The sequence below is a fragment of the Mustela nivalis genome (assembly GCF_964662115.1).
Source record: "Mustela nivalis genome assembly, chromosome: 11".
NCBI classification, from domain to species: domain Eukaryota; kingdom Metazoa; phylum Chordata; class Mammalia; order Carnivora; family Mustelidae; genus Mustela; species Mustela nivalis.
This window is the reverse complement of record NC_139030.1, coordinates 69,121,800-69,146,022: the sequence shown is the minus strand read 5'-3', so window position 1 is coordinate 69,146,022 and position 24,223 is coordinate 69,121,800. Positions and strand designations below refer to the sequence as shown.

Below are 24,223 nucleotides of genomic sequence, written 5' to 3'. Positions count from 1 at the left end.
GAGCCCCCACGGCCCTATCTCCACCCACCTCTTGCTGCAGCTAGAGCTGCAGCTGCGTCATCGTGGGTCCCCTGTCTGGACCCTCCAGGAACAGCCACTCTGCTCTTCTGTGTTGGTCCTGGCTCAGGCCTGACCTGCTCCCCCTGCTGCTGGGTCTCGGGGCCTCACAGAGATCACGGCTTCAGCACATGGGCCATGGGGCCAGTGGAGGCAGCCCCAGCAAGTCTGTGCCTGTGCTGTGTGCACTGCCCCTGTGAGGCCTGGGGACACGGGAGGTTCCGTTGAGCAACCATGCAGGAGCGCTCATGACTGCGCCGAAGGTGCACAAAGGCCAAGTCTGGGAAATGACAGCACCGAATGGAGCGCTTCCAGAGTGCAGCCAATGGCCAGGTCTAACCACGGGGTTTCCTGGCACTTAGGAAGCCTCACCAATGAAAACAGGTACTGTTCTGATCACAACAATTTAAAAATTTCAGTAGGATGGACAAACGAAATGGACTCATACATTTAATGACAAAATTTTACTGTTTCACCCAGCTTCCCATTGGAAGAACCTTCATGTAAGCTGCCTTCAGAGACTGCGGGCCGGGTGGCAGCGACCACACAAATGACCACATACACCGGTGGGGAAGTTCAGGCTCTTTGGGGGAGGAGGTTGCTTCTTTTTAAAGATTTACTTTTTTCAGAGAGAGAGAGGGTGAGCCTTTGAGCACAGTGGGAGGGGCAGAGGAAGAGGGAGACTCGCAAGCAGATGGGGTAAGGAGCTTGGAGCCCGCCGCGGAGCTTGATCCCAGGACCCTGAGGTCACACCTGAGCCATATTGGGGGCCGGAAGCTTCAGCGACTGAGCCACCCTGGTGCCCCCAGGGATGGGTTTCTAATGCGGCTCCACAGTTGGGGGGTGCCAACACGAGGCATCAGAACAAACCCAGGCGGGCATCAGGGAGGACAGAGGGGCGGCCTTTCCCTGAGGCTATCTCCCCGTTCAAGGGTGGACACGTCACATCACTGTGCCCTTTCCTTTATGAAATCTGAGATATTAGATGATCCCTCTTGACGGGATAGTGACTGAGAGTCTCTGCCTCTTTTTCGGGCTCTGATTTTCCTAAAGCAAAGCCTCCGGTTCGCAGCTTTGATTTCTTCCCAGATGTAAGACCTAGAATTACTGGGGCCGTACTTCCATTCTCCGTGTCCTGAGCAGCCAGGGACTGTTGCCTGCACATCTTCCCCCCTGAAAGCCCAAATATGTGGCAGCTGCAGCCTTCTCCCCACCCCAACTCTGCCAGTCCCCCCAGATCCTGCAGGTTGGCATCCAGGGTGGGCATGGACCATGCTTCCTACGAGAAAGCAGCTGCCTGCCCACCTCTTTGCTCGGACACATGCATGGCTACGAATAGCTCATCCACAAATGGGAGCTGCTGAACAGGACGCAGGAAGATCCCAAGGCCGATGAGCAGCCGGCAGGCTGTTGAAAAGACTGGCTGCTGACAGACGAGATGGGTTCCGGCAAGCAGGCCAGGAGCTTGCTTCGTCTCTGCCGCAGCCCAGCACCAGCATCACCAGAGTCTGTGGCCACACCTGCCCCGTGAGGGGGTGGCCTCCTTACCCGAGGCTCTGGCCATGCACCTTGTGTGCAGGAGAGTGGTTGGTGGAGTGAGGTGGTCGCAGAGAAGGAGCCCGGCGGCCGGAGCACCCGGTGAGGCCCGCTTGTGAGGAGGACGTGAGCCACTGACTGGCCATGCCAACACCGCTCCCGGTCCTCAAAGTGCTGAACGTTCCAAAATGGAGTATTTAAATACATGCGGGGTGATTTTAGCTCCGGGGCTTTGAGGGGTTGTAGCATTTTTGTGAAAATGGATCATGGCTGCTCTCAAGTCAGGAGATCCGAAGCGGGCATCCACCCAACCCTCCGGGTCCCCAGCTGCAGAGAAGGCCGGATCACTGTTCATTCACTCTTCTCTGCCCGGCACTCACAGGAGAAGCACCAAGAAGTGACCCAGCCTTTCTCGGCATCTACAAGCCACCACGTGCGCGGCCAGCAGGGAGTGTGCACCCCAGCGCTGACATTCGGCCTCCACCGTGTCCCCTGGGTGCGGTGCACACAGGCTGGGAGGGATGAGTCTGCCTGCAGAGTGAGCCGGTTCCCACCCACGTGTCCTGACCACACGGCAGACCTGCCACCCGTGGGGGATGCTGCCGCGGAGAAAGAGCTCATTATGGCTGGGACATCAGGGACAGCCAGGATAATTAAAGATGTTTTTCTTTTCCTTCCTCCTCTCCTTAATGGTTTGTGAGGCACTTAGTCCAAAAGACACTCCACAGCTGGCCAGGTGCCAAGTTCACTCCCAGGTCCTGATGAAAGCAGGGCATCCAACTTAGACGCTGCTGGGAAACTTTCAACTGTTGAACAGCCCCTGCCCAAAAAGGAAGGAGGGAAGAGGAAAGGAAGGCAAGACAAGAAGGGTGGGAGGGGAGGGGAGAGGAGCGCAGGGGGAGGACAACGCAGGGGAGGAGAGCAAAGGGAGGGAGGGGAAGTCAGCAGAGAGAAAAGAGGGGAGCAGGGAGGGGAGGGGGCGGAGGAGGGAAGTGGAGGAGAAGGAAGGGAAGAAATCAAGAAAAAAAGGAGGGGAGCAGGGGAGGGGATGGCAGGGAGGGGAGAGGAAGGGATGGGGAGGAGAGTAGGGAAGCTGGGGAAGGGGAGGGAGGAGAGAGCGGTCTGGGCCTCCTTCGCACTGGGCACTACTGGGATGCCCATGAAGCATCCCAGTGAGCCCAGAGTCTGGGAGCAGGTGCGGGAGCAGGAGCCTGCGCGGCAGCCAGTGCACCTATGTGGCCAAGGAACTGACCTCTATGCGACACTGAACTTCAAGCACCCAAATCTCAACAGGGACAGGTGTCCAGGGGTCTACACATGGCCAGGGGCACAGCTCTGGGGGAGAGCTCTCCCATTCAACAGGGCAGGCCCCTGAAATGCTCAACGAGCAGGCAAGTTTTCTTTTTGCTTTCTATGTAAGGAAATGTGATTCTCCCTCTCCATACAGAAACCCCCTGAGTCCTGGCCTCTGTCTCAACAAACCAGACCCACCACAGCACATGGTCAGTGACGCATGAGCAAACACGTGTGCACACACGTGGCGGGTGCGGGTGTGGACCGATGATGGAGGGAAAACGCTGTGGAATCGGCTTTATTTCTGGAAGTCTGAAGAAACCGAGTATCAACTCAGCACGACACAGAACACAACTGTAACGAAATTCTACTCACGTCTGGTCTTTAATAGCAGATTTTTCTTCCCTGTGGTAACTATGGATCATTGCCCAACAGAGCCAGCAGGCCGTGAAACCTCCTAAAGCAAGAGGCCCATCCTGCGCCCAGACACTCCTCAGGGAAGCCTGCTCCTGGCCAGGCCGTTTCTCCCCTGGTGACATTTTCAGGACATTGACTATCCACCCCGCCCCCCCAACTCTAAAGCCACATGGAGTCCATAGGAGCGGGTCAGACTGGAAACCTCTTCGTTGTCGCAGCGTAGAGCGTGGAGGATGACCCGTCACTTCAGCCAGATCCACTTGTCGCCCACGTCTGCATTGTATCCAGGGCAGTACCTGCGGCCCGGCAGCTGTGGGAGGGAAGGCCACAGTCACAAGGGTTCACAGGCCCACGAGCCCCAGCTCGCTGCAGTTGCTCCACGGGAATAGAGCCCCGCCAGCCTCTGTGTGCCCATAGCATGCAGGCATGGAGTGTGGCCTCTGGCCTGGGAAGCAGCACGTCTGTTCTCAGGCTCTGAGGGTGGTCATTCAAACAACCCACTCGCACCTCCAGAGGGCACTGCTTTGGCCGGCAATCTGGCTGGAACAGCAGTCTCAGGAGCACTCAGGTGAGCTTACCATGGGCCCTCCGCCCTTTACCATCTACAGGGCAGGTTAGGGAAGCGGACAAAGGGGGGTGTCAAATATCGGGCCCCACCTCAGTGGCAGCTCCCAGGAGCAGGGGGAGGAAGCAGACTGGACTAGACACGGGAGGGCTGTCTGTCGGGGCAGCATTGAGACTGAGAGGGCAGAGGTCTCCTGCCAGCCCTCATGGCATCCAGAGAGACCACACCATGTGGTCACAAGCCTACTCCCTCGGGCAAAGGAGTCTGCAGCAAGAGTCAGGGGCCGTGGGTTCCAGGTGGCTATGGAAGGCAGTGCCCCACAGCGCAGGATGGGCCTGCAACGGAGCCACGCCTGGCCAGGGAAACACTGGAGCACACTAGGTTTGCCAAGTTACATATGTGGGAACAAAACATTGCATTTACTTTCTCGTATTTACAAGTCAATGTGGATAAACAGATTCGTACATACTACATAAAAAAACCCTTCATTTTGCCCTTAAGTATTAAAGTATTTGAAAAAATTAATCAGTTTCCCTCTCCTCATCATCAGCACCAGGCATCCAACCTCAGCCACAGCAATGGGAGCCACTAATGGGGGCTCCAAAGGCCATTGCCGAGCCAAACAGAGCTGACGGCAGGTGTGCTCTGAGGCCCTGCTCCCACGCTGTCGCCTGTGCGGGTCACGCGGGTTTGCAGGGGTTCTGCAGTCTGCAGAGGCGCTTGTGTTGCTGGGGACTGCCGGGAAGACGGGAGGGAGGGCTGAGCCCATGCATTTCGGAGCAGGAGACCAGCATAGGCTGGCTCTGCTTTTTAGGCCTGGGGTACCCCATTAACAGAGCCACTCACGTGCCAAGAGCATTCGGGGAATCCAAAAGGAAAACAAAAGGCAAGACCCAGGCACACACACTGCTATTCTGTTTTGTCTTTTTCCCTCAAAGGAAGGCTCAGGAGCTTGTCCATGGAACTAGACTCCAAGCCCACGTCCTCTGGCTCAGTCTGCCCCCACTACAAGGCAGCCAGCCCCTCTGGCCCCTGGGCCTATCACCCGCCCTGGGAGGCCAGCCCCTGCTCTGTGGAGCGTTCCTGGTGAGAAACGACCCTTCGACGTGCCCTTCCAGACTTCTGTGCTTGATGTGAAATTCTCTATGTGTAACTGCTTACTGCAGGAAAAAATAAACAGATGCTGACACAAGCAACCAGAACAGGTTCTCGCTTAATGCGCACAAGACTCTGGTCCAGATGACGACGCTCTGTTCACACCGTGCGGGGGAGTCAGGGCTCCCACATCCCCATGTGAATTTATGGCCTTGTGTAGGATTGGCAAACTATGGCCTGCAGGCCAAACCTGGCTGATGACTGTCCTGTAGAAACAAGGTTCACGGGTGCTCAGTCCCGTGGCAGAAACAAGTCCTGGGGACAGCAGGAGCAGGCCCTACAGAGTTCAACTGTTTACTCTCTGGCTTGTCTCAAAAAAACTGCTACCCGCTGCCCTAAGAGAAAGTGAACAAGGTGATGACGGGATCGAGGGACGAGGGAGCCGGGTAGCTCAAGGAGAGGCTCCAGAGGCGGCTGAGACAGATACGTTTTGTTTGCAAGGTGATGCTACAGAGTGGGACTGCGGGAGAGTCTGACTCCAGGGAACGTCGCCCGTCATGAAACGCCACAAGCCAGGCTGGGATTTGTGCCGAGAGGTGGCTGATGAGATCAGAGGTCGCACAGGGAGACTTCTCCCAGCTGCTTCCCTCAGAACCCAGCTGAGAGCAGTTACCTTTATTCACTCATTCTCCTGGGAAAAATCTCAATTCCCTCTGCATATAAAGCACACTGTGTCCTAGTGTCCTGAGTGGCATGAATAAATCCCAATTTCTCTAACCTCATGAAATACACAGAACACGTACAGCTTGTCAGAATGGAGGTGCCTGAGGATGGAGGAACAAGGTCTGACTCACGGGATCAGAGGCTTCAGGAACAGACGGGACCTGGTTGGCAGAGAGGAGGAAACAGCTTCGGCAGCAGGCCAGGCAGCAACCAGACAGTGCAAGGCATGGCCCATGGGAGCAGCCACAGTGGCCACGGTCCACCTGGACCCCTGCAGCCTTGGCCGCGGCTCTGCTGCTCGGGACAGACCATGTGAGGACACCAGACAAACCCATGCCTCCTGATGGCCACAGCTTCCCCCACCATCTGGACACCAGAAACAGAGGTCGGGCTGTTAGCATCTGCAGGCAGAGAGCTAGAGGGGAGGGCTGTGGGCAGAAAAGAAGGCCTGACATACTGATGGGGACGGACCTGGTTTGTGGCTGCGCATGTCCCTGCACATGTGGGGTGACGGTCCCAGAGGCCGGCAGAAGCCCCGTGGGGAAAGGGCACTCCTGGGGGCTGCCGAGACTCCTGGGGCTGAGGGACTGAGCTCCCAGCACCCGGGGCTCACCACACACCTGGCAACCAGGCTAACCCTCCCCTATGAGCCAGGCTGCTCAAGACTGACCACAAAGCTAAGACATCAAACCCCAGAAGCTTAAGCTGATTTGCAAGTGTGTCAACTGCCTGCTGGGTACACAGTCAAACACTCCTCAAGGGTTGAAACAAAATCAAGGACTCATAAGCAGAGACCTCACAACGGATGTTGAACGTGGAAGTCTCTAACCCTGGAAAAGGAAGATGTAACCCATATCCAGAGGAGAACAGATCAAGCCAACTCTGAGGTAACAAAGATGGAAAATCAGAAAAGACCACTGAAACAGCTATTATAAAAATACTCTATGCTCAAGGAATTAAGTGAGAAGTCAAAGTAATGAGAAAACCAGAAAACATAAAAAGAAATAAATAAACTTCTAGGGTTAAAAAAAAAAGGATATCTGAAATAAAATTCCACTGGTTGGGTGTGCTGCTCCAATGTGCCTACAGTGTCAGCTGCTGCCCGTGTCTACCACCACGGTCACACTGGGCCATGTCCCCACAGAAGGTGCCCACTCAGCCTGGCCGGGAGCGGCAGAGGCTCTAGGCCCTCCTATTTCTTCAGGACATGGGACTCTGCTGACAGGTATCGCTGGCCCTGGGCCACCCTATCAGCCTGGCCAGATCCACCTCACTGCTGATACGCCTCCCTCCCTCTCCTGTCCCAGGCATCACATGGCACCAAGGACTAAGGGCTTCCCTGCACCTTATATCTTCTCTCCCCTTGACCCTTCATAGGTGTTTCCCCAAAACTCTCATCAATATCTACCTGATCCTATCTTGGCTGCTGCTCCTTGGAGAACCCAACCTAGCACAATGGAATTAATAGCATATTATATAAACATGAGAAAACCCCAGTGAACTTGAAGACAGGACAACAGAAACTATACAAGATGAGGCACTGAGAAAAAGGCCAAAAACAACTGGACAGAGCCTCAGCAACCTATGGGTCATGAACTGTCAAGAGTCCCCAGAAGAGAATAAGAAACATCCAGAGAAATCATGACTAAACGTGTTACAAATGATACGTGAACAATGAACTGCTCATACCCGAGATGCTCCATGAACCCCAGGAGGATAAGCACAAAGAAAATCACCCGGAAGCACGTGGTCACCAGGTGGCTGGAAGTAGTGATAAAGAGATGAAAAGAGGGTCTCAGAAGCAGCCAGAGAGAAGAGGTCCCTCAGGTACGGGATGGCACACGGCAGGACTTCAGACTTATCCACAGAAGCCGTGTGGCCAGGGGTCCAGGGGGCAGTCTCAGGGTGTCAGAGGAAACAAGTGGCCAATGCAGAAGTCCGTGCTGAGTGCCGCCATCTATAAAAATGAAACCCAAGTGCGGGAGACTTTTTTGAGCAAGAGCTAACGACTCGTTGCCAACAGACCTGGGTGGTGGGAACAGTGAAGGCAGGAGGGGACTGGTGCTATGCAGAGGTGTCACACAGAGGCCAGGGCCTGCACAGAGTGCACTGGACAGCATAGCTAGTAGTCAGGGTGAAAGGTCATGAGAACAGCTTCCTCTAAAGATAACTGACCATGGCAGAGGTCAGGGGAGCTGGACAGAAGTCAGCTTGCTGTGTGTGGGCTGGCAGGATTTGACCAGCCACGTGTGAACAGATGCTGGTGAGGGACAGACATGCACTAGAACAGCCCAGAGTGTTAATGAATGTGAAACCAGACGGTGTAGTTGATGAGTCAGCAGAAGAAATAAAACAGAAGAGGAAGATGGTTGACCAAGCCAAAAGAAGCCAGGAAAACAGAAAAGTAAGACACAAACTTTGAACCTCACTTGCTATGGGACTGAAGTGTCCCCTGCTTGAGGAGACCTCGCCTCTACCCAGCCCCTCTCCCAAGGCCAGAGGGCAGTGGTGAGTCACTTGCTCCCGCAGGGCCCCTGGGGGCCGGTGCTCCGGTTCTGGCCAAGAAGGCTGCCGGCTCTCAGCCCTGCTCACCAGCCAGCGCTGTCCTCCTCAAGCACCACCTCTCCTGGAGCCGTGCGGCAAAAATCGCTGCCTTGTGAGGAATCACACCTCTGGGAGGAGTGTCCGGAGGCTCCATGACAGGGTAGCAGGAGGCCCCCAGAAGGAAGCCAGCCCTAGCTCTGGCACACGCACCTCCTGATCCGGTGAGTGTTGGGTTCTCAGGCATTCCCAAGTGGCCCTCCATGAGCAAGCAGGTGACCGGCTATCCCGGCCTCTGCCTTGTCTTCGTCCTTTCCCACGACTAGCTCTTCTTGCCCAGCTCCTGCCCCTTCCTCCAGGAGTGACCTGACGCAGACAGGGTGACTGTGTCCTCTCTTCCCCTGTCTCTCCTCTGGTGTCCAGGGCAGTCACTCACCTGCTTGATGCAAGCAGGCAGTCACTGAATTCCAAAACCAGCACTGTCTCACGCGCTCTGATGCCATGAGGGGCAGGTGGGTACTATCTCTCCTCGGAAAGGCGTCAAGTGAACTGCCCAAGCCACCTGACTGCAGGCGGCAGGCTGGACCCTCAAGTCTCAAGTCCAGGAATATCTTCCATGACCCCGTGTAAGAATCCGTTAAGTTAAACTGCAACTCCTAGCATGCGCTAACTTTGGGAAATGATGCAACAGCTAGTTGTCTGTCTCACCCGTGTGGCTGCCTTCGTTTTTACTGAATTCCATTCCTTCCCTCCAGTGTTCTGTTCGCCCTCCAGTTGGCATGCTGCTCCGGTTTCTAGCTGTGCCAGGCCTGGGCATGCATCAGCGCCCGGCCCCTATCTACGTTGGCCTAGGGGTGGGCTCTCAGGGTTTCTCCACCCCCTTTCAGGTTTACTGCAAGTCCTGTTGGGGAACTTCTGGCTCCAGGCAGGCGTGTCAGGGGCACTCAAAGATGCTCACAGCTCTTCAGCTGAGTCCTCCTGGAGAGCTAAACTAGATGTGTTAATACTGGCACCAGGTCCTTCGTTGTGGGACTGTAAAAAGGATAATTTTTAAAAAAGGATCAGATGAAGCCCTGCCTAGGGTGGGAAGTGGGCTGTAACAGGTATGACGGACTCTGCTTTTTCTAGACACTCTAAGGAGCTCAAATGGCTAAGAAAGTCTGCAGTGACTTGGGGATTCCAATGTTCAACTTCTGTTATCAACTATTACATATAAATGCTAATGAGTTCCAAAAATAAAAATGTTTTATTAATTTTAAAGAAGAACGCCTCACATACAGCCTGGCAGACCACAGGTGACTAAAGTGACTTCTTTGATATACAATGTCCCCAATTTTTCTTTATTGATAAGCATAAATTCAGTCTAAAAACACTGAAATCAATCCCCTAAAATCTTATTTTACCAAAGACAATTTTCAGAAGCCATCTCTTTAAGAATAAGTGTCTTCTATTTTTAGCATAAACACCACAGCCTGTTACAAACACATCCGTATTTAGCTGCCAAACCCACTGCCCTAAGTATCACAGCACCATGCACTTTGCATGACTCATGTTAGCTGCGAGTGGGAAAGCTCTGACTCAAACCTCTGTTTAAAGACCTGAAAACAATATTCTTGCTAGAAATTCTCCAACAGCAGAACAGAGGGCACACACGGCGACATCCGGGCACCTGTGGTCTGCCAGGCTGTATGTGAGGACGTCACCCTGTGACCCGGCGCCAGCAGAGCCCAGACAGCATGTGGTCATCTGCAATCACACTCAACCTGAAGCACCAGGTGAGAAGTCCATGTCTGACACGAATTGCCCTGCCCCAGGGACGCAGGTCATCTTCCACACGCGGGAACCTAAGTGCCAGGGCATGCGGACGGACAAGGAGTGTCAGCCCCGTGCTCAGCAAGCAGCCACGTTAGCGTGTCCTCCAGCCTGCGAGCAAGGGGCAACTGCAGACACCATGCACTCACTCTCACTCAGCGGAACAATTTCTAAACAAAGAATCTGCAGTTTAACACAAAAAAACAGGTACCAAGCTAAGTTCTGAGGCCCGGGTGTCGAGCGGAGTCTAGTAAGCTTTCTCCGTCAGCTCGCTGAGGCCAACGACTCCAAGGCTCTCCCATTACTGCGAGTGTGGCCTTACCCAAGAAAGCCCTGCGGAGGCAAGACCGCACGGTGTTGACATAGTCCAGCGACAAAGTACCACTCTTCTAGACAATGCTAACTTGGGACTGAGACAAAAACAACTTGAGATAGTAAAGAAATAAAAATAGCAGGAGAGAAAGCAGAAGACTCTGTCGTCCTGGCAACTGTCTCGGACATGATCAGATTTGTGGAGGGAGCTCCGTATCTTAATAGCATCTGGCCTCTCTAAATTGAAAAGACACTGAACCAGTAAAGCGGAAACCAATTCACAGCTTTTCTGCCCCAAGGAAGGACTGCACAGAAATAAGAAGTAACCCAGTATAGGGTTTGAAAAATGACTTTAAAAAATTAGCCTGCTATGCATACATCGGCACTCACATGAGTGTTCACAGGTTGTGCCAACAACAGAATGGGGGCTGAGTGAATGGGAAATATATGGATAAATAAACTCAGACTCCAGACACTCGTGCCCCTCTGCATACATCACTTCAGGAGAAACCTGAGATTGCCCAGGCAGTCACCTGGAGTATGATGGATGGGTGCCCGAAAACCACCCTGACTCCAGCCAGAGCAATGAGAGAGCTGAACTAACACCCGCGTCACAGGATCAACAACACAAAACCAAAATTTAAAATTCCTATTTATATGGAATCTTAGCAACTTTCTGTTCTCAACAGGTCTGTCTTCACTAGTCTGCACCCCTAGGCCACCAATACAGCCAAACAGGAAATGCTCACAACACCCCCCATGCCCCCACCCAGGGACCCCAAGCCCAGCTGTGCATGGCGTCCTCCCCAGCACTCCCCCACCCAGCTGTGCACAGGGACTCAATGTGACGGGATGGAGCCCGGTCTGTGCCCTGAAGGAAACCTTCCAGCCTCCGGCTCAGACAGCCTCTCTGCAGCCCATTCACTTGGGAAGAGTAACAACCTGTCCTCCCAGACAGCAGCTAGGGGCCGAACATAGCTACTCATAATTAGCTGTCCTTGTGCATGGCTTCCCGGTCAGGCCGGCCTCTCTACTCTCACCCCTGCCCCAGGTCCCCTCGTCCCATACACCCCATCTTCATCCTAGCCAGCCTTCCAGAAGGCCTCTTCTTCTTACTGCCAACAAGCACGAGGGCATCAAGGCCCTACAAGAATCTGGCCCGTGTTACATACCTGCCACTCGCTACCAGAATGCATTCGCCAGCCAGGACAGCATCTTCCGAACCATCACCCTGAACTTCTGTCCTCCACATCTTCCCATATTAGGGAGCTGCCCTGAGCTAACCAACCTCCGAGCCCCACTGTCTCCCTAGCTCTGAAATTCACAGCAGAGAGCTTCTTGTAGTCAATGAGTAATCCCAAATAAAGCCCACAGACCACCTTCAATTTTGAAATGATAAAAGTCCTTTCTACCTCTTTTTCTTTCACATAATACATGACCCATCCCCTGCCTCTAGCCTTCACAAAGCTGTTCCTTCTCCCCCCAAATTGGGGAGGGCCGTCGTCTACTTGGCAAACCATCATCCTTATAATCTTGAGATTCTTGACACCTGACACTTGAACTCCCACCATGAGCCCAGGAACTACACCATGTGCTGTGCTCATGTGTGTGGTGCCCAGTGATCAGCGAGCCTGTGGGGCACAGGGACCGGGTCTGTCCCCGCATCCTCTGCATGGTGTCTGGGTGGGCTGTGCAGTGAAAGGGCACCAGCTGACACTGGCAGAGGACAGCTCCAAGGAAGAGGCAGTTCTGCAGTGACACACTCCATCCTTGGTGCAGAGCCTGAAACTGGGCCCCTGACTCCAGGCCATCAGAGCAAAAAGGAAACACAGAGCCAAACCCTTAGCCCATCGGCTCCCGGGACACAGGCCACTTCTGGGATACAGGACTGCTGTGCCCCAGGATAAATGGTAGCTCAAATCCCACAAGGACAAGCAGAAGTAAAAATCACAACGTTGCAGGAAGCAAAATGAGCCAGCTGAACCCCGTGACCTGGACGCACGCCGCCCAGACTTGGGCCCCGGTGCCATGGAGCCTGCCCAGCCACGGGAGGACGTGGAATCTTCACCCCAAGGGTGTCCCTCAGCTCAGGCAGGCAGCGAGGCTCCAGTTGGGGGACCCAAGCCAGGCAGCCGGACACAGCAGCAGGGTCCCTGGCTTTGGACCACCAAAGCCGGCTTTCCTTTAGGCTGACCCTCTGGACCCACTGAGGCAGGCCAGCTAAGGGGCAGGGGTCCAGAGTCCATGAGGGCTCACCTCCACAGCCCACATTGCCACTGTGTGTGTGGGTGAGCACTGCCCTCCCATCATCCCCACTGACTGGCTTCCAAGAGAAGCCACAAAGGCAACAGGATCCACAGAGACACACCACCACCATGCAAATGTGACACCAGGAACATTCCGTAGCTACAGAGTTTGACCTGTCCAGACCTCTTCTGGGAACCAATACCCATGCCCCCAGACTCGTTAGCCATCAAAGCACCAGTGGACACCATGCTACACACAAAAACCTTTCTGTTATGCAAACGTAAATGCAGGAAGTCTAACAGCTACAATCTACCCTCTGAGCCTGGGGCTGGAAGGGGCTCCAGTGAGGTTAACTCAGGAACATGAGGCTTTTGAGGCAGCAGCCCGCGTACAGGCTGGTGTGCATGCCCCGCACTGACCTGAGCATGCTAAGCCCCACACCTCCCCACAGGTAGCTTCTCTCGCTGGCCAACCGGCCCTCCAGCAGCCGTGTCTCTGGCGCAACAAGAGCCGGTCTGCCTGGGTCCTACAGAGCAGGGCTCCACTCTCCCTCAGGGTGGCTCTGCCCGCAAAAGCGGGGCAGGCTCTGTGGAAAGACTGTCCAAGTCCTCCGAGTCCTCCGGGAGCAGCCATACTTGCCTGCAAGCCGGGATCCCCTTCGCGCCTCCGCAACCTCCGGCTGCCCTGCGCCCTCTCCCTCCTTCCCTACGTGCTCTCGCTCCTTAGCCCAGCAACAGACTGAGCCTGATTCAGCCTTTAGAAATAAAACAACATGCCAACAAAATATGGGAAAGCCTACTTCTACCATTCTATCCAAACTCTCCTCCTGAGGTCCAGCAGCCTGCCCTGCCCTGCTGGTAGCAGTGACGTAGAGGGGTTGGTTGGGGGTCGCAGGGGCAGGGAGTGGGGGCAGGGAGGAGGGGAGAGCAGCAGAGGAGGGGAGAGCAGGGGAAGAGGGGAGAGCAGCGGTGGAGGGAGGAGCAGTGGAGGTGGGGAGCAGTGGCGGGGGTGGCAGGGTGGCAGCTGCCAGCCTAACATCCCACCTTTCCAGGCCCCAGGCCAGCACACTATCTGGGGAGGAAGAGGCAGGTCCTTTGTGACCAGGGCACTTCTACTCCCCACCACGCCCCCTGCATGGAATGCGTCACAGCTCTGCCAATGGCACCTGTCACTGTCACTGCAGAATCTACTTAAGTGTCATGAAAACATTGAAGTCTGAGTCTGACAAGGAGGCCCAGGCTGCAATCCTCCCAGTAAGGGAGCAACTGTAAAAGGCTGGGGGGTACCCTGTGTTCCCAGCAGTCCTCATGCTCTTCAAGCTTGGGACAGCCGCTGCCACGAGTGCCCCTGACAAGGAGGATGTGGCCGACACGCGGGTTGGACCACAGCACCACTCCAGTGTGCACCATTCCAGTGTGCAGACAGGGCACAAAGGCATCTGGGGTGATGGGCTGTCCCCTGGAAAGGCTCCAGTGAGCCACCCTTTCTGGGTTCATCCAGTTCATCAGCGAATTCAGTGAGCATCAGGCTAACAGGTGTCCACGACTAAGCGTGCCTGTGGCCCCATGAACAAAACCACCGTTCTGACAAACAGCTTCTGCTCTCACAAATCCTGTGACCCATCAGCTCAACTCGCCCCTCATGATCCAGCCACTGAAGGGGACAGGTCCTAGTATGTCTGCACTTGCTCCCAGCATCGCACCCACCCCAGGGTTTGAAGGAAAGTAGGGAGACAAACAGCACACCCACTCCCACACTGCATCCCTCCCTCAAGCACCCCCTGTTGGAACCTTTCCACAACAGCTTATTTAGCTATAAACTTGACACATAGGAACAGATCCAACTCCTGGGAAAGGGCAAGCCCATCATTGCAAACAGGGCCTCTCGGGTAACAGAACGTAGCTCACCCCGGGAGTCACAGCCATGTCCCCCTTATCTCTCACCAAGACTCCCCAAACACCCCCCGCTTCTCTGCCCCCACCCTAGAACCCAACATGGCAAGCACATAATCTCTCCACATAATTCAGACCCAATCACTCTCAAAACAGCGCACTGGCTTATAGTCTCACGAAAATGTCACCCCAGGCTTCACAGCACTGCCTACAGCCCCCATCCCCAATCATGCCCCGCTAACTTCCACATTCACCTCTAGCCCTGCCTACACCCCCACACCCCCATTTCACCACAGCAGGCCCAGCCTGCCTCCACCTCCAAAGCCCTGCCCGCAGGTGCGGCTCGGTCACCCCTCTCTGTAGCACACCTCTGCCCAAGATCAACTTATTCCTGCCCCATCCCACTTGAATGCCCTGTTACATGTAAGCTTATTGGCTGGACCTCCTTCCCCAACCAGGATGCAAGCTCCTTGAGAACAACACTGTTTTAGTCCCCAATGTGGCCCCGATGCTGACAACAGTGCCTGGAACAACAGACTTGCCAAGGGACAGGGGAGTAAATGCAAAATGGGGAGGTGACAGTTCTGTGGGGTGGCAGCAGTGTTAAGCTTACCAGCAAGTGTTCAGGGTAGACTGTCACTCCCGGAAATAATTTAGTGCCCACACAACGCCTGAATATGTCTTCTAGACAGGACTCTCTGATGCTAACAGGAGACAGAAAGTCTTTCATCAGTCAGCTCTCCTTTCTTGCCTTGAGAGTCGGGGATTTAATGAATTCTCTGTCCCAGGGGCTCACCAAGCAAACACCTGTTGAGCCTAGAGAGACAGAGCTTCCAACTCAGACCCTCACTAGTGCGGCTACAGGCAGACCCAGCACCCAAACCAGCTTGCAGAGCATGGAGAACATCACAGCAGCTTTCTGCTTCCAGCCAAACAACAGCCCCAGAGCCCTGAAAGAGCTCTTGATATAAAACATCTAGAAATGCTTTTAAATGCATTGCTGAGCTCTGCAAGAAATCACAAAGGTTAGAAATAAAGAGCAGGGTGAAAACCAGCGTGGCAAGCTGAAGCCTCAGTGGCCCTGGGGACGTGAGAAGAGCTGCCTGGAGCCAGAAGGCAGAGCTGACGTCAGGGTGAGGTGGGGCCCGGGGAGGGGAGTCCTTACCGAAGCACAGCTCTGGAGGGTAGCAGCTCCGGTGGAAGGCAGAACAGAAGAGAGCCCGGGCCCTGCAGAGACCTCCGCTGCCATCTGGGGGATTTACAGCCACGATCTGTCCTCAAACGGGTCTGAGGGTTCCAGCTGCACTACCTCAGGGGCCTGGAGCCCCTGCTGGTCGTGAGTCTGGGAGCTGGCAGCAGCAATCAGTCCTTACAGGATCAGGACAGCCAGAGCTAGTGAACAGCATCAGATGCCCCTGTTCCTGAAACGTCTGGGGCATACTCACCCCAAAAGAGAATCATCATTTCTTCAAATTCAAATTTAACTGGGGATCCTATATTTAGGAGGGACTCTCATTACGTGTCCATGGATAGAGGCCCACAAAGCATGAACTTAGTATCACAGTTTCCAAAACACAGAAGGGAAAAAACCACCCCTATAGGTAAGAATCAGAGGAAACGATAAATGATAAAGTCTGGATGATCCTCCAAACCTGGTATTACCAGACAAAGAAGAGAAAAAACTGTATTTGAGATGCTTAAAGAAAGAGAAGCTATTGAAAACATAAGCAAGAATAATATCCCATCCACAAGAGTAAAAAAGTGCTGGTGTAAGTAAAAAACAAATTTATACCCCGACCCAAAATAGCAAAGACAGAAGGAGCAGAAAGATCCTAGAAGAGAAAGGGAGACTGTGACGTTTAATTAAAAACAAAAGGTCTGCGCACTGCTCCCGCTTCCAAGATGGCACTTCAGAAGTGCCATCCAGTAACTCCTAACCACAAGTACCAGCAAGTTCAGGATCCACCATAAAATATGCATCATAAGTAATGGATGTATTACCCCGTGCAGAGCCCACCCTCCTGCTTCCCAGTGTCTCCACAAGCATGCTGCAGATACATTTTAAGTTCCTCATGAAATCATGAGGTGCAACTGTAGTAATTTCATTACCTTTATTACATGTGCCAGGTTTACAGAAACTTCTCATGCTGTTGGTGGAGTGTGGCTAAAACACATTTTCAACATTAAAAACACTTTTTTTCCCCTAGAAAATGAATAACAGCCTAGCAGGAAAGTCATCTTCCAAGGGTCTCTGCCATAAGGGCACCCACCACCCCACGCGTTCCAGGAAACAAGTAGCCAGAGAATGTGCTCTGCTCCAGCATCAAACAATTCCTCCTCTTGCAGAAACAATTCTTTTAAACATCCCCACGCTGCTCACTTGTCTCCCAGCAGCAAACCCATGAGCGCATCAGGTGTCTCGGAGGCAGGCCAGCTGTGCCCGCTGCTCCCTCGATCATCTCTAGACAAGAGCTCTGCAGCCTGGCCAGGGACCCCTTTCTGGGAGCATATCTCCCCAGGCCTCCCCAACAGCTGCATGTGAGATCGACACAAAGCCTTCATCACTCATCCCTACACCTCCCACCACAGGCTCTCTAGGCGACACTTGGTAACAACAGACATCCAAACAGAATACTCTGTGAATGAGGACAATTGGTCACTACGATTTACATTCTATCTAATTCCAATTTACCTTTTTTTTTTTTTTAAAATATCAAGTAACTGAGTTTCCTTTAAAAACATCGGCACTCTTCTAAAGGTTCACACAATTCCCACTCAGCGGGCACCTGCAAAGCCTACAGAGTGCATGGTCACTTCCTGCAAAGGGAGCGGCACCTACATGGCTGCAGCCAGGGCGTCAAGGCCGACACCAGCAGGGACGTGGTGTGTGTGTGTGTGGCCCGCGATGTGGTGGGAACAGAGCTTCATCTCTTTGCAAATACAAACCTGGGCTAATCCTGAGAAAAACATCAGACAAACCCCACCTGAGGAATGGTCTATAAAATCCTGACCATCTTCCTTACAACTATCCTAAGGACCAAACACAAGGAAATGAGATAGTCATGGCCAAATGGAGTTTCTGGAGACGTGACAACTCAGTGTCATGTGGTCCCTGGATGGTCCATGGATAGCCCCTGGATGGGATCCTGGAACAGAAACAGAGCACTAGGGAGACTCAGGACATCAAACATGGTATGGACTCAGTGAACAGTACTGCACAGACGCCGGTCAGTCCCCTGCTACAGTACACCACACCCACGTAAGACGTCAGCAAGGGAAGTGGGGTGTGGGGCACATGAGAACACTCCGGCAGCTGCACAACTTTCCTGCAAATCTAACACTGTTCTAAAAGTGCTTCTTTAGAATACTTAGACATTTTTAAAATTCTTTTTTTAACACTTAGAAATTTTAAAAATTAATTAAAAATTCCAGCATTTCTAAGTATTTCATTAAAATTTTAAGTTCAATAGAGTAGATTCTCTAAATACTCACAAATTTAAAAGTAAGACATTAACACACAGAACATAATAATGATGGAAAACTGCCAAATACCCCCAGCATGTCTGTGATTCAAATGACTAACATACTCAGCTTCTGGGGGACCGGTACAGACGACACATCCCTCCTGAGCCACCAGGAGAGACGGGGAAAATATCTGTGCAAAGGCACGAAGGCAGGGAAGTTCCAGGTCCCCAGGAGGAAAGAAGAAGAGGCAAGCTGCCAGTGTGCCTGCAAATATGCCTCCCCAGGGCCCTCCTACCCCTACAGGGGTAGCTGCGAGCCCAAGAAGCCGCAGGGGAGGGGTTGGTGGAGACAGAAGGACAGGTCAGAACCCATTGCACAGCAAGCCCCACTGAGTGTGCCCTCCTCAGGAAGGGCAAAGGGCAAGCAAAGCAGGCCTCACAATCCTACACTGGGCATCTGGTGCTGGGTCTGTGGATGGGCTCTGGTGACCCGCTGGAAGTTCATGCCTGCCAGAGACAGCATCTGCCTCCTCTCAAGGTAAGAAAACGCCATCCAGAGTGTCCAGCTATCTTTACGGTAACTGGTGCTTAAAGGAAAGAAAAAGAAAGCACACAGGAAAACAGGACTGAATGATCAACCATGGAAGGACTGGGAGAGAGCCGGGCAATTTAAATGGATCGAAAAGAGGTAACTTTGTGATGAGTGTATTCAAGTAAGGAGGGGACAAAATAATTTCAGCAGGTCACTTGACATAATAAAAAATGGAAATTCCAGAAACAAACAGGACTAGGATTACAATTAAACACGGAAACAAGGACTGGCAGATCTAGGAGCCAATGAGAAAGAGCTGGGAAGATGAGCACCTTGGAAGCCCCACAAGAAGAACATGCCCGGCTGAGGGTCATGGAGAAACAGGATGGAAACAACAGAAGAGCATCAGGGCACAGAATGTGCTCGAAGGTCTCCATGGCTGACTGGGGCCCAAGAATGGGAGTACTCAGAGAGGGGTGCAGGCCACACCTAGCAAGAGGTCCTAGTAAGTCTTCCGAAACTGGGACAAATGTTAGCCAAAGAACATTAGGAACCCAAGCAGAGACAAAAGTACAGACGCGTGTGCGGGGGCACCAGCAGGAGCTGGGACATACATGTTCACTGAGACATATGAGCGTGGTGTGAAACAGGTCACACGTCAGCTACCCCAGGAAGCACGTACCCCAAGGCCATGAATGCCAGGCCCCTCGCCACATGAGAAGCCTACGAGTCGGGGACAAGGAAGCCAGACCCTGTCACGCCACCCCGGGACTGCAGGACTGCCATGAGCTCGGAGTTGCTGGCCCACGAGAGGCAGAGGTAAATGCAGGCGTGTGGGTGAAGGATAGGAGCCTGGGGGTCCGTGGCCACACAGCCCAGTAAGTGAACATGCAGGGAGGAGAGAAAGTGCTGGCTTCCAGTGGGGTAAGAAACAGCACTGGGGGAGCAGTGACATAGCTAGAAAGGCAAAGTCTGGCGACCGTTACATTAATATCCGAGCCACTGAGTGCAAGCCCACTGAGGAGATGGGACAGTCCTCCCCCCCCTGAAATATTGCTACATTACAAGGACTAAAAGAGCAACTGCCAGTGAAGACAGCCCCTCTGCCAAGTGATCAGAGTCTGAGCGCAGGCCCATGGGTGCCCTGGGCTGAGCTGACACGTTGGATTCCAGGAGATTCAGAAAGGCAGGCATCTGAAGCCTGGTCCCGGCAAACAGCAAACACCACCAAACGGAGGGCCATTTGAACACAGCCTGTCCTGTCCTCCTCCGAAGTGCCAAGGAAAGCCGGAGGGACAGGTCAGGCTCAGAGACCAGCCACATGCAGGCCGCTCTCCTACATCTGGTCTTCCTGCTCTCCAGAGCAGCTCTGGGACAGTGGGGGACCTCGAAGGGTCTATAGATTAGAGGCAGGAACATAGGAATATGAACTTCCTGGCTTTGACAGCTGTGCTGTGGGTGGGAAGAGAATGCCTTAAAGCCACAGTTCTCTCCTTAAACCAGATTCTGGGCCCCATCCCTAGGAGGTCTGTGCTGGAGAACTGGCATGGGGCCCGAGAGCCTACGTCCCCACAGGGCCAGGCGGGGCTGCTGCAGGGGCCCACTAAGAACCACCTCTGCATTGCCTGTGGCTAAGAGGGCATCTGGAGAGCTCACGATGGCTCGGCAGATGGTATGTTCTACTCTCGTTCATTCTGTAAATTTGAAGCATTCCAAAATAAAAAAAACAGATAAAACAAGGATCCTAGAGACCATTTTTAAACTTAAGAATTCTTATTTTTTGTCAGCCAGAATTCTTCAGGCTGTAGAGTGAGAGCATGGAGAGCGGAGGGAACGGGGCGCAGGGGAGCCTGGGGCAAAGCTGCAGGGGCATGGACCACAGACAACACTGTTGTCTCTAGGGCCCACAGTGCTTGGAGAAGTGATACAGATGACAAAACAGCACAAAAGACGAGCTGGGCAAACGAGGAGAAAGCCCCAAGACCCCTGTTCTGGAACTAGAGACCTAGCGCACTGTGGACAGCAATACATCGAGGATGGATATTTAACTACCTGACTGGCTACTAAACACTACTAAGAGAATGAGAGCTAGGAAGTGAACAGAGGAAGGAAGCAGAATGAAAATAAACAAAAAACACCTTAATGCAAAAGAGGGCCAGAAAGGAAAAAAACAGAGCAGGTAAGAAACACACAAAACATGGAGTAGGAGGAGCTCCTGAGACAGGAGTGCAACAGCAGCTGCACTGAGTGTGAAGAGGGAGACAGTCTCAAAACGCAGATGGGACGAAAGGCGAGGCACAACCATCTCAGGGAGCACAGCGCCCGCCAGCAACACGGACGTGTGGAAAGGCCACTGGCAGAAGACGGCACAAGACGCCACATAGCTAGTGAAGAAAGCAAACTTTGGGGACAAGCGCCACCCACAGGGAGGCTTCAGGGCACACACACCCAACGACATGGCCTTGGCATGCGCAAAGCACAACGGCAGAGAACCATGGGAAGGAACCAATCCACCCCAATCCACCAACAGTGGCGGACTTGCACATGTTCCACCCAGCAGACCCATGGGGACCCAGACCAGCCCGGGGGAAGGTCACGCCCCCACAGATGTCACCTCAAGACTCCAGCAGGACGCCACACACAGCATAAACGGAAGGGGTGCTCTCCTCCAAGACCACAAAATGTCACCAAATTGACCAAATGCTGAGTCTCAATCACATGCAAGGATTGAAATTATACAAATTATGTTTCTGATTAGAGCAGAATTAAGCCAGAAATCAGTAACAAAAAGATAATTAGAAAGATCCCAACTGCTTTTAAATTATCCAGTATAATTCAAATTAGCATACTGGTCAAAACAGAAATCAGATTGAAACTAGAAAATATTCTGCGTTGACTAAGGAAAACCCAACATCAAGACTTAGGAGATCAAGACAGACCTGAAGGGCAATGTGTCTAGCCTTAAATGCGTCTATTCAAGAGCAAGATCAATAGATGTCTCTATTCATCTTAAGAAGATGGAAAAATAGCAAATAAAGAGAAAAAATAAAGAGCAGTCACCAGTGAGCCAGAACGTGCAAGAATATGTACCATATGACACCAGTCAGGTCCTTGCATGACAAGCTCCCTCCAGAGCGGAGGAGGACGCAGACCCCAAACTCAGCAAATGTAACCACCTGATCAAAACCTCTTTGTGGTTATCACGAACATCTCAAACATGACTGACAAATTCCGCACCCCTCTCCGAAACCTGTGTCTCTATGTCTTGCAACACCTGCCAGTTCCAACTGCAGTTCTGGTTGCCGAGGCCAAATCCCAGCAAACAGCTTCCTTGCTTCTCTCTTCCAGTACGAAGTTTTAACAGACTCTGTTGTTTGTACTCATCATCTGACCATCTCTTGAACCTCGGTCCAAGCTCATACTGCCCCTTGGCTGATACTCCTATCAGGCCTCCCAACTGGCCTCCTTGCCTTGTTCGTGCCCCTATTCCACCCAGTGTCGGGTTAGAAACCAGAATGTTCCCACTACAAAGCCCATCACACACATTCTCCCTCCACTCCTGTAGAGCCCTCAACTGGCCCAGGAGGCGTCCTCCCTGTGTCTGTGCTGATAATGCCGTGCCTCACCTCTGTCGCTGCCCATCTCCCTGCCTGGGTCCTTTCTGCCCCACACTCCACCTGCTCCCTTCACCTCCCGCAGCTCTTCAGGCGGCTCTGGAAGCACGACTCCAGCTTTTCAAATCCAGCCCCTGCCTTGCCAGGCTTTGCCCTGCCCTCTTCTGGGGACGGAATTTTCTCCACATCACCTGTCGCCATCATCTGACACATTCTGTTTTACTGTTTCCTTGCACTCTGACGTACACACCATGAGGGCAGCCATGTCTCCAGTGTCTAGGACAAGCATGGTCCCTGGCACACACTTGGAAAGCATTCAGTGGAAAGAGTGACTGAACTGATGGAACAAAGGCAGTGAGCGGGTGGGATGACCAGATGAAAAGGCCCGAGGCCCGCTGAACCGTCAGTGAGCAGAGCTCAGCCACTCAACTCATGTGAGGCCCCCTCCCCACTTGGGGTGACAGCTGCATAAACCCCCTGCTTACATTTGGAAAAACCGAATACGTTTAGAGGAAACCTCGCATGAGGGACAAGCAGAAAGCCAGAGCGGCTCATCATAAATGAGAGAGAGCCTTAGAAAAGTTACTCATCAGCCCCACACATCAGTGACTCCAAAGTCTCTGAGATGCCGCCTACTGTTTCCTTGTTTAAAAGTGAGGTCGTCAAAACTAAGAGACGTTAAAGACCTATCATGAGTAAATCAACACACTGACATAATCAGATGAATTTTTTAAAAATTTGAAAGGGCAAGAATTTCTCACTAGGTAACAGAGTATTTATGTTTTCAAGCCCCCCACAGCACCTGCGCAAACGGCATCGGGGAGACAGTGGCGGACGCCCTCGTGGCTGTGGTAGAGAAGAGGCTCCATGCAAGCCAGAGTGCCCATGTCCCAGGGCCCAGCCAGGGCTCAGCAGGGACAGCAGCAGTAAGGCCGGAAGGGTGGGCCACGGGTTTTGCGTGCTTGCACATGGGACACAGGGGAGACAGAAGAAGCCACAGCACCAGTCCAAGCACCATGGTGGCTGCCTGGACAGAGGTGGGAGTCCTGAGGACACAGAACAAAATGAGGTCACTTGTGCACTGAGCTCAGCAGGACACTGGTGCAAACAAGGCATCGGCGGCAGGGAGGAGCCAGCCCAGCCCCTAGGCAGCACCATCCCGCCGAGCGCCACACATGTACATGCTAACAGTGGTCAGAAAGGAGACGCGCACATACACTATCTGTGGGTACTGCTGAGGGACGGCCTCAGAGTTCTGTGAACTTCCCCAAGTTCCTACAATGAATCCAATCACTTCCAAAACAACCAGAAGAACTCCTGTTAAAGAAAATGCCGAGTTATCTCCAGTAAAATAGCATGTAGTGGGATATACTTGTGGACACCCAGTCAGTGCTTGAAGCAACTTGCAAGCATCAGAGAATTACGGTAACGCAACAATATTTAAGGCTGAAACTTATCTAAATGCTGGCTGCCCAGCTTGGTGATCTAATCTAAGTGTGATCCTTCCACACATTTGCCAGTAACAAGCCCCACCCATGGCTGGTGTAGAAATGGATCGTGCCCTTAGCCTTCCACTGACGGAAGGACTCCCAGAGAAGTCTCTCCCTCATCTGCGAGCTTCTACTACACAACTTATACGTGCCCTTGAAGTTCATGGAATTCTGCCTGAAATGACTATCCACAAACAATTCAGAAAACAAGCAATTCACAAAAATGTATGGAAATCAGAGAAGACCAGTAACACATTCGGAGCCTGCTGAGCTCCACTTCCCCTGACCTGGCTTTGCACCCCAGCCCTGTGCTCTCCCCCACCGCAGATGCACGGCTTTATTCCCTGTGGACACAGGTACCATAAGGAGTCAAGCAACACCCCAAGTGCGCTCTGCAGACAAGAGCTACACAACAGACAGCGTGTCCCTATCAAGATAACACACTGTGGCATGTGGCCCTGTGGAGAGAGGAGCTGCACCAGCGACAGGACGGGGAGGTGAAGAAGGGAGAATTACTTAAATGAAAAGGAAGCTCTTTCACTAAAACAAATAGGCAAAAAACAACAAAAACCTTTTCAGGGATGTGACCTTGGGGCCAGTTGCAGGGTTCATAGCAGACGGCTCACCTGGTTT

The 24,223-nt window shown here is 52.9% G+C and overlaps 1 protein-coding gene and 1 long non-coding RNA gene across 2 annotated transcripts in view; both read right to left on the bottom strand.

Annotated features, from left to right (window-relative positions):
- Positions 1 to 3,251: 3,251 nt before the first annotated feature.
- Positions 3,252 to 24,223, bottom strand: part of NDUFA10 (NADH:ubiquinone oxidoreductase subunit A10) — a 47,295-nt gene continuing 26,323 nt past the window's right edge. The window contains exon 10 of the mRNA XM_082690951.1: positions 3,252 to 3,613. Coding sequence (XP_082547077.1) covers positions 3,545 to 3,613 — 69 coding nt within the window. The 3' untranslated portion in view covers positions 3,252 to 3,544. The remainder of the gene's footprint in view (positions 3,614 to 24,223) is intronic.
- LOC309844330 lies at positions 3,624 to 24,206 on the bottom strand. The gene is made up of 3 exons (XR_014300607.1): positions 23,318 to 24,206; positions 22,903 to 23,146; positions 3,624 to 5,847 (listed from the first exon to the last, which is right to left on the bottom strand). It is a non-coding gene; the product is annotated as an uncharacterized lncRNA (long non-coding RNA).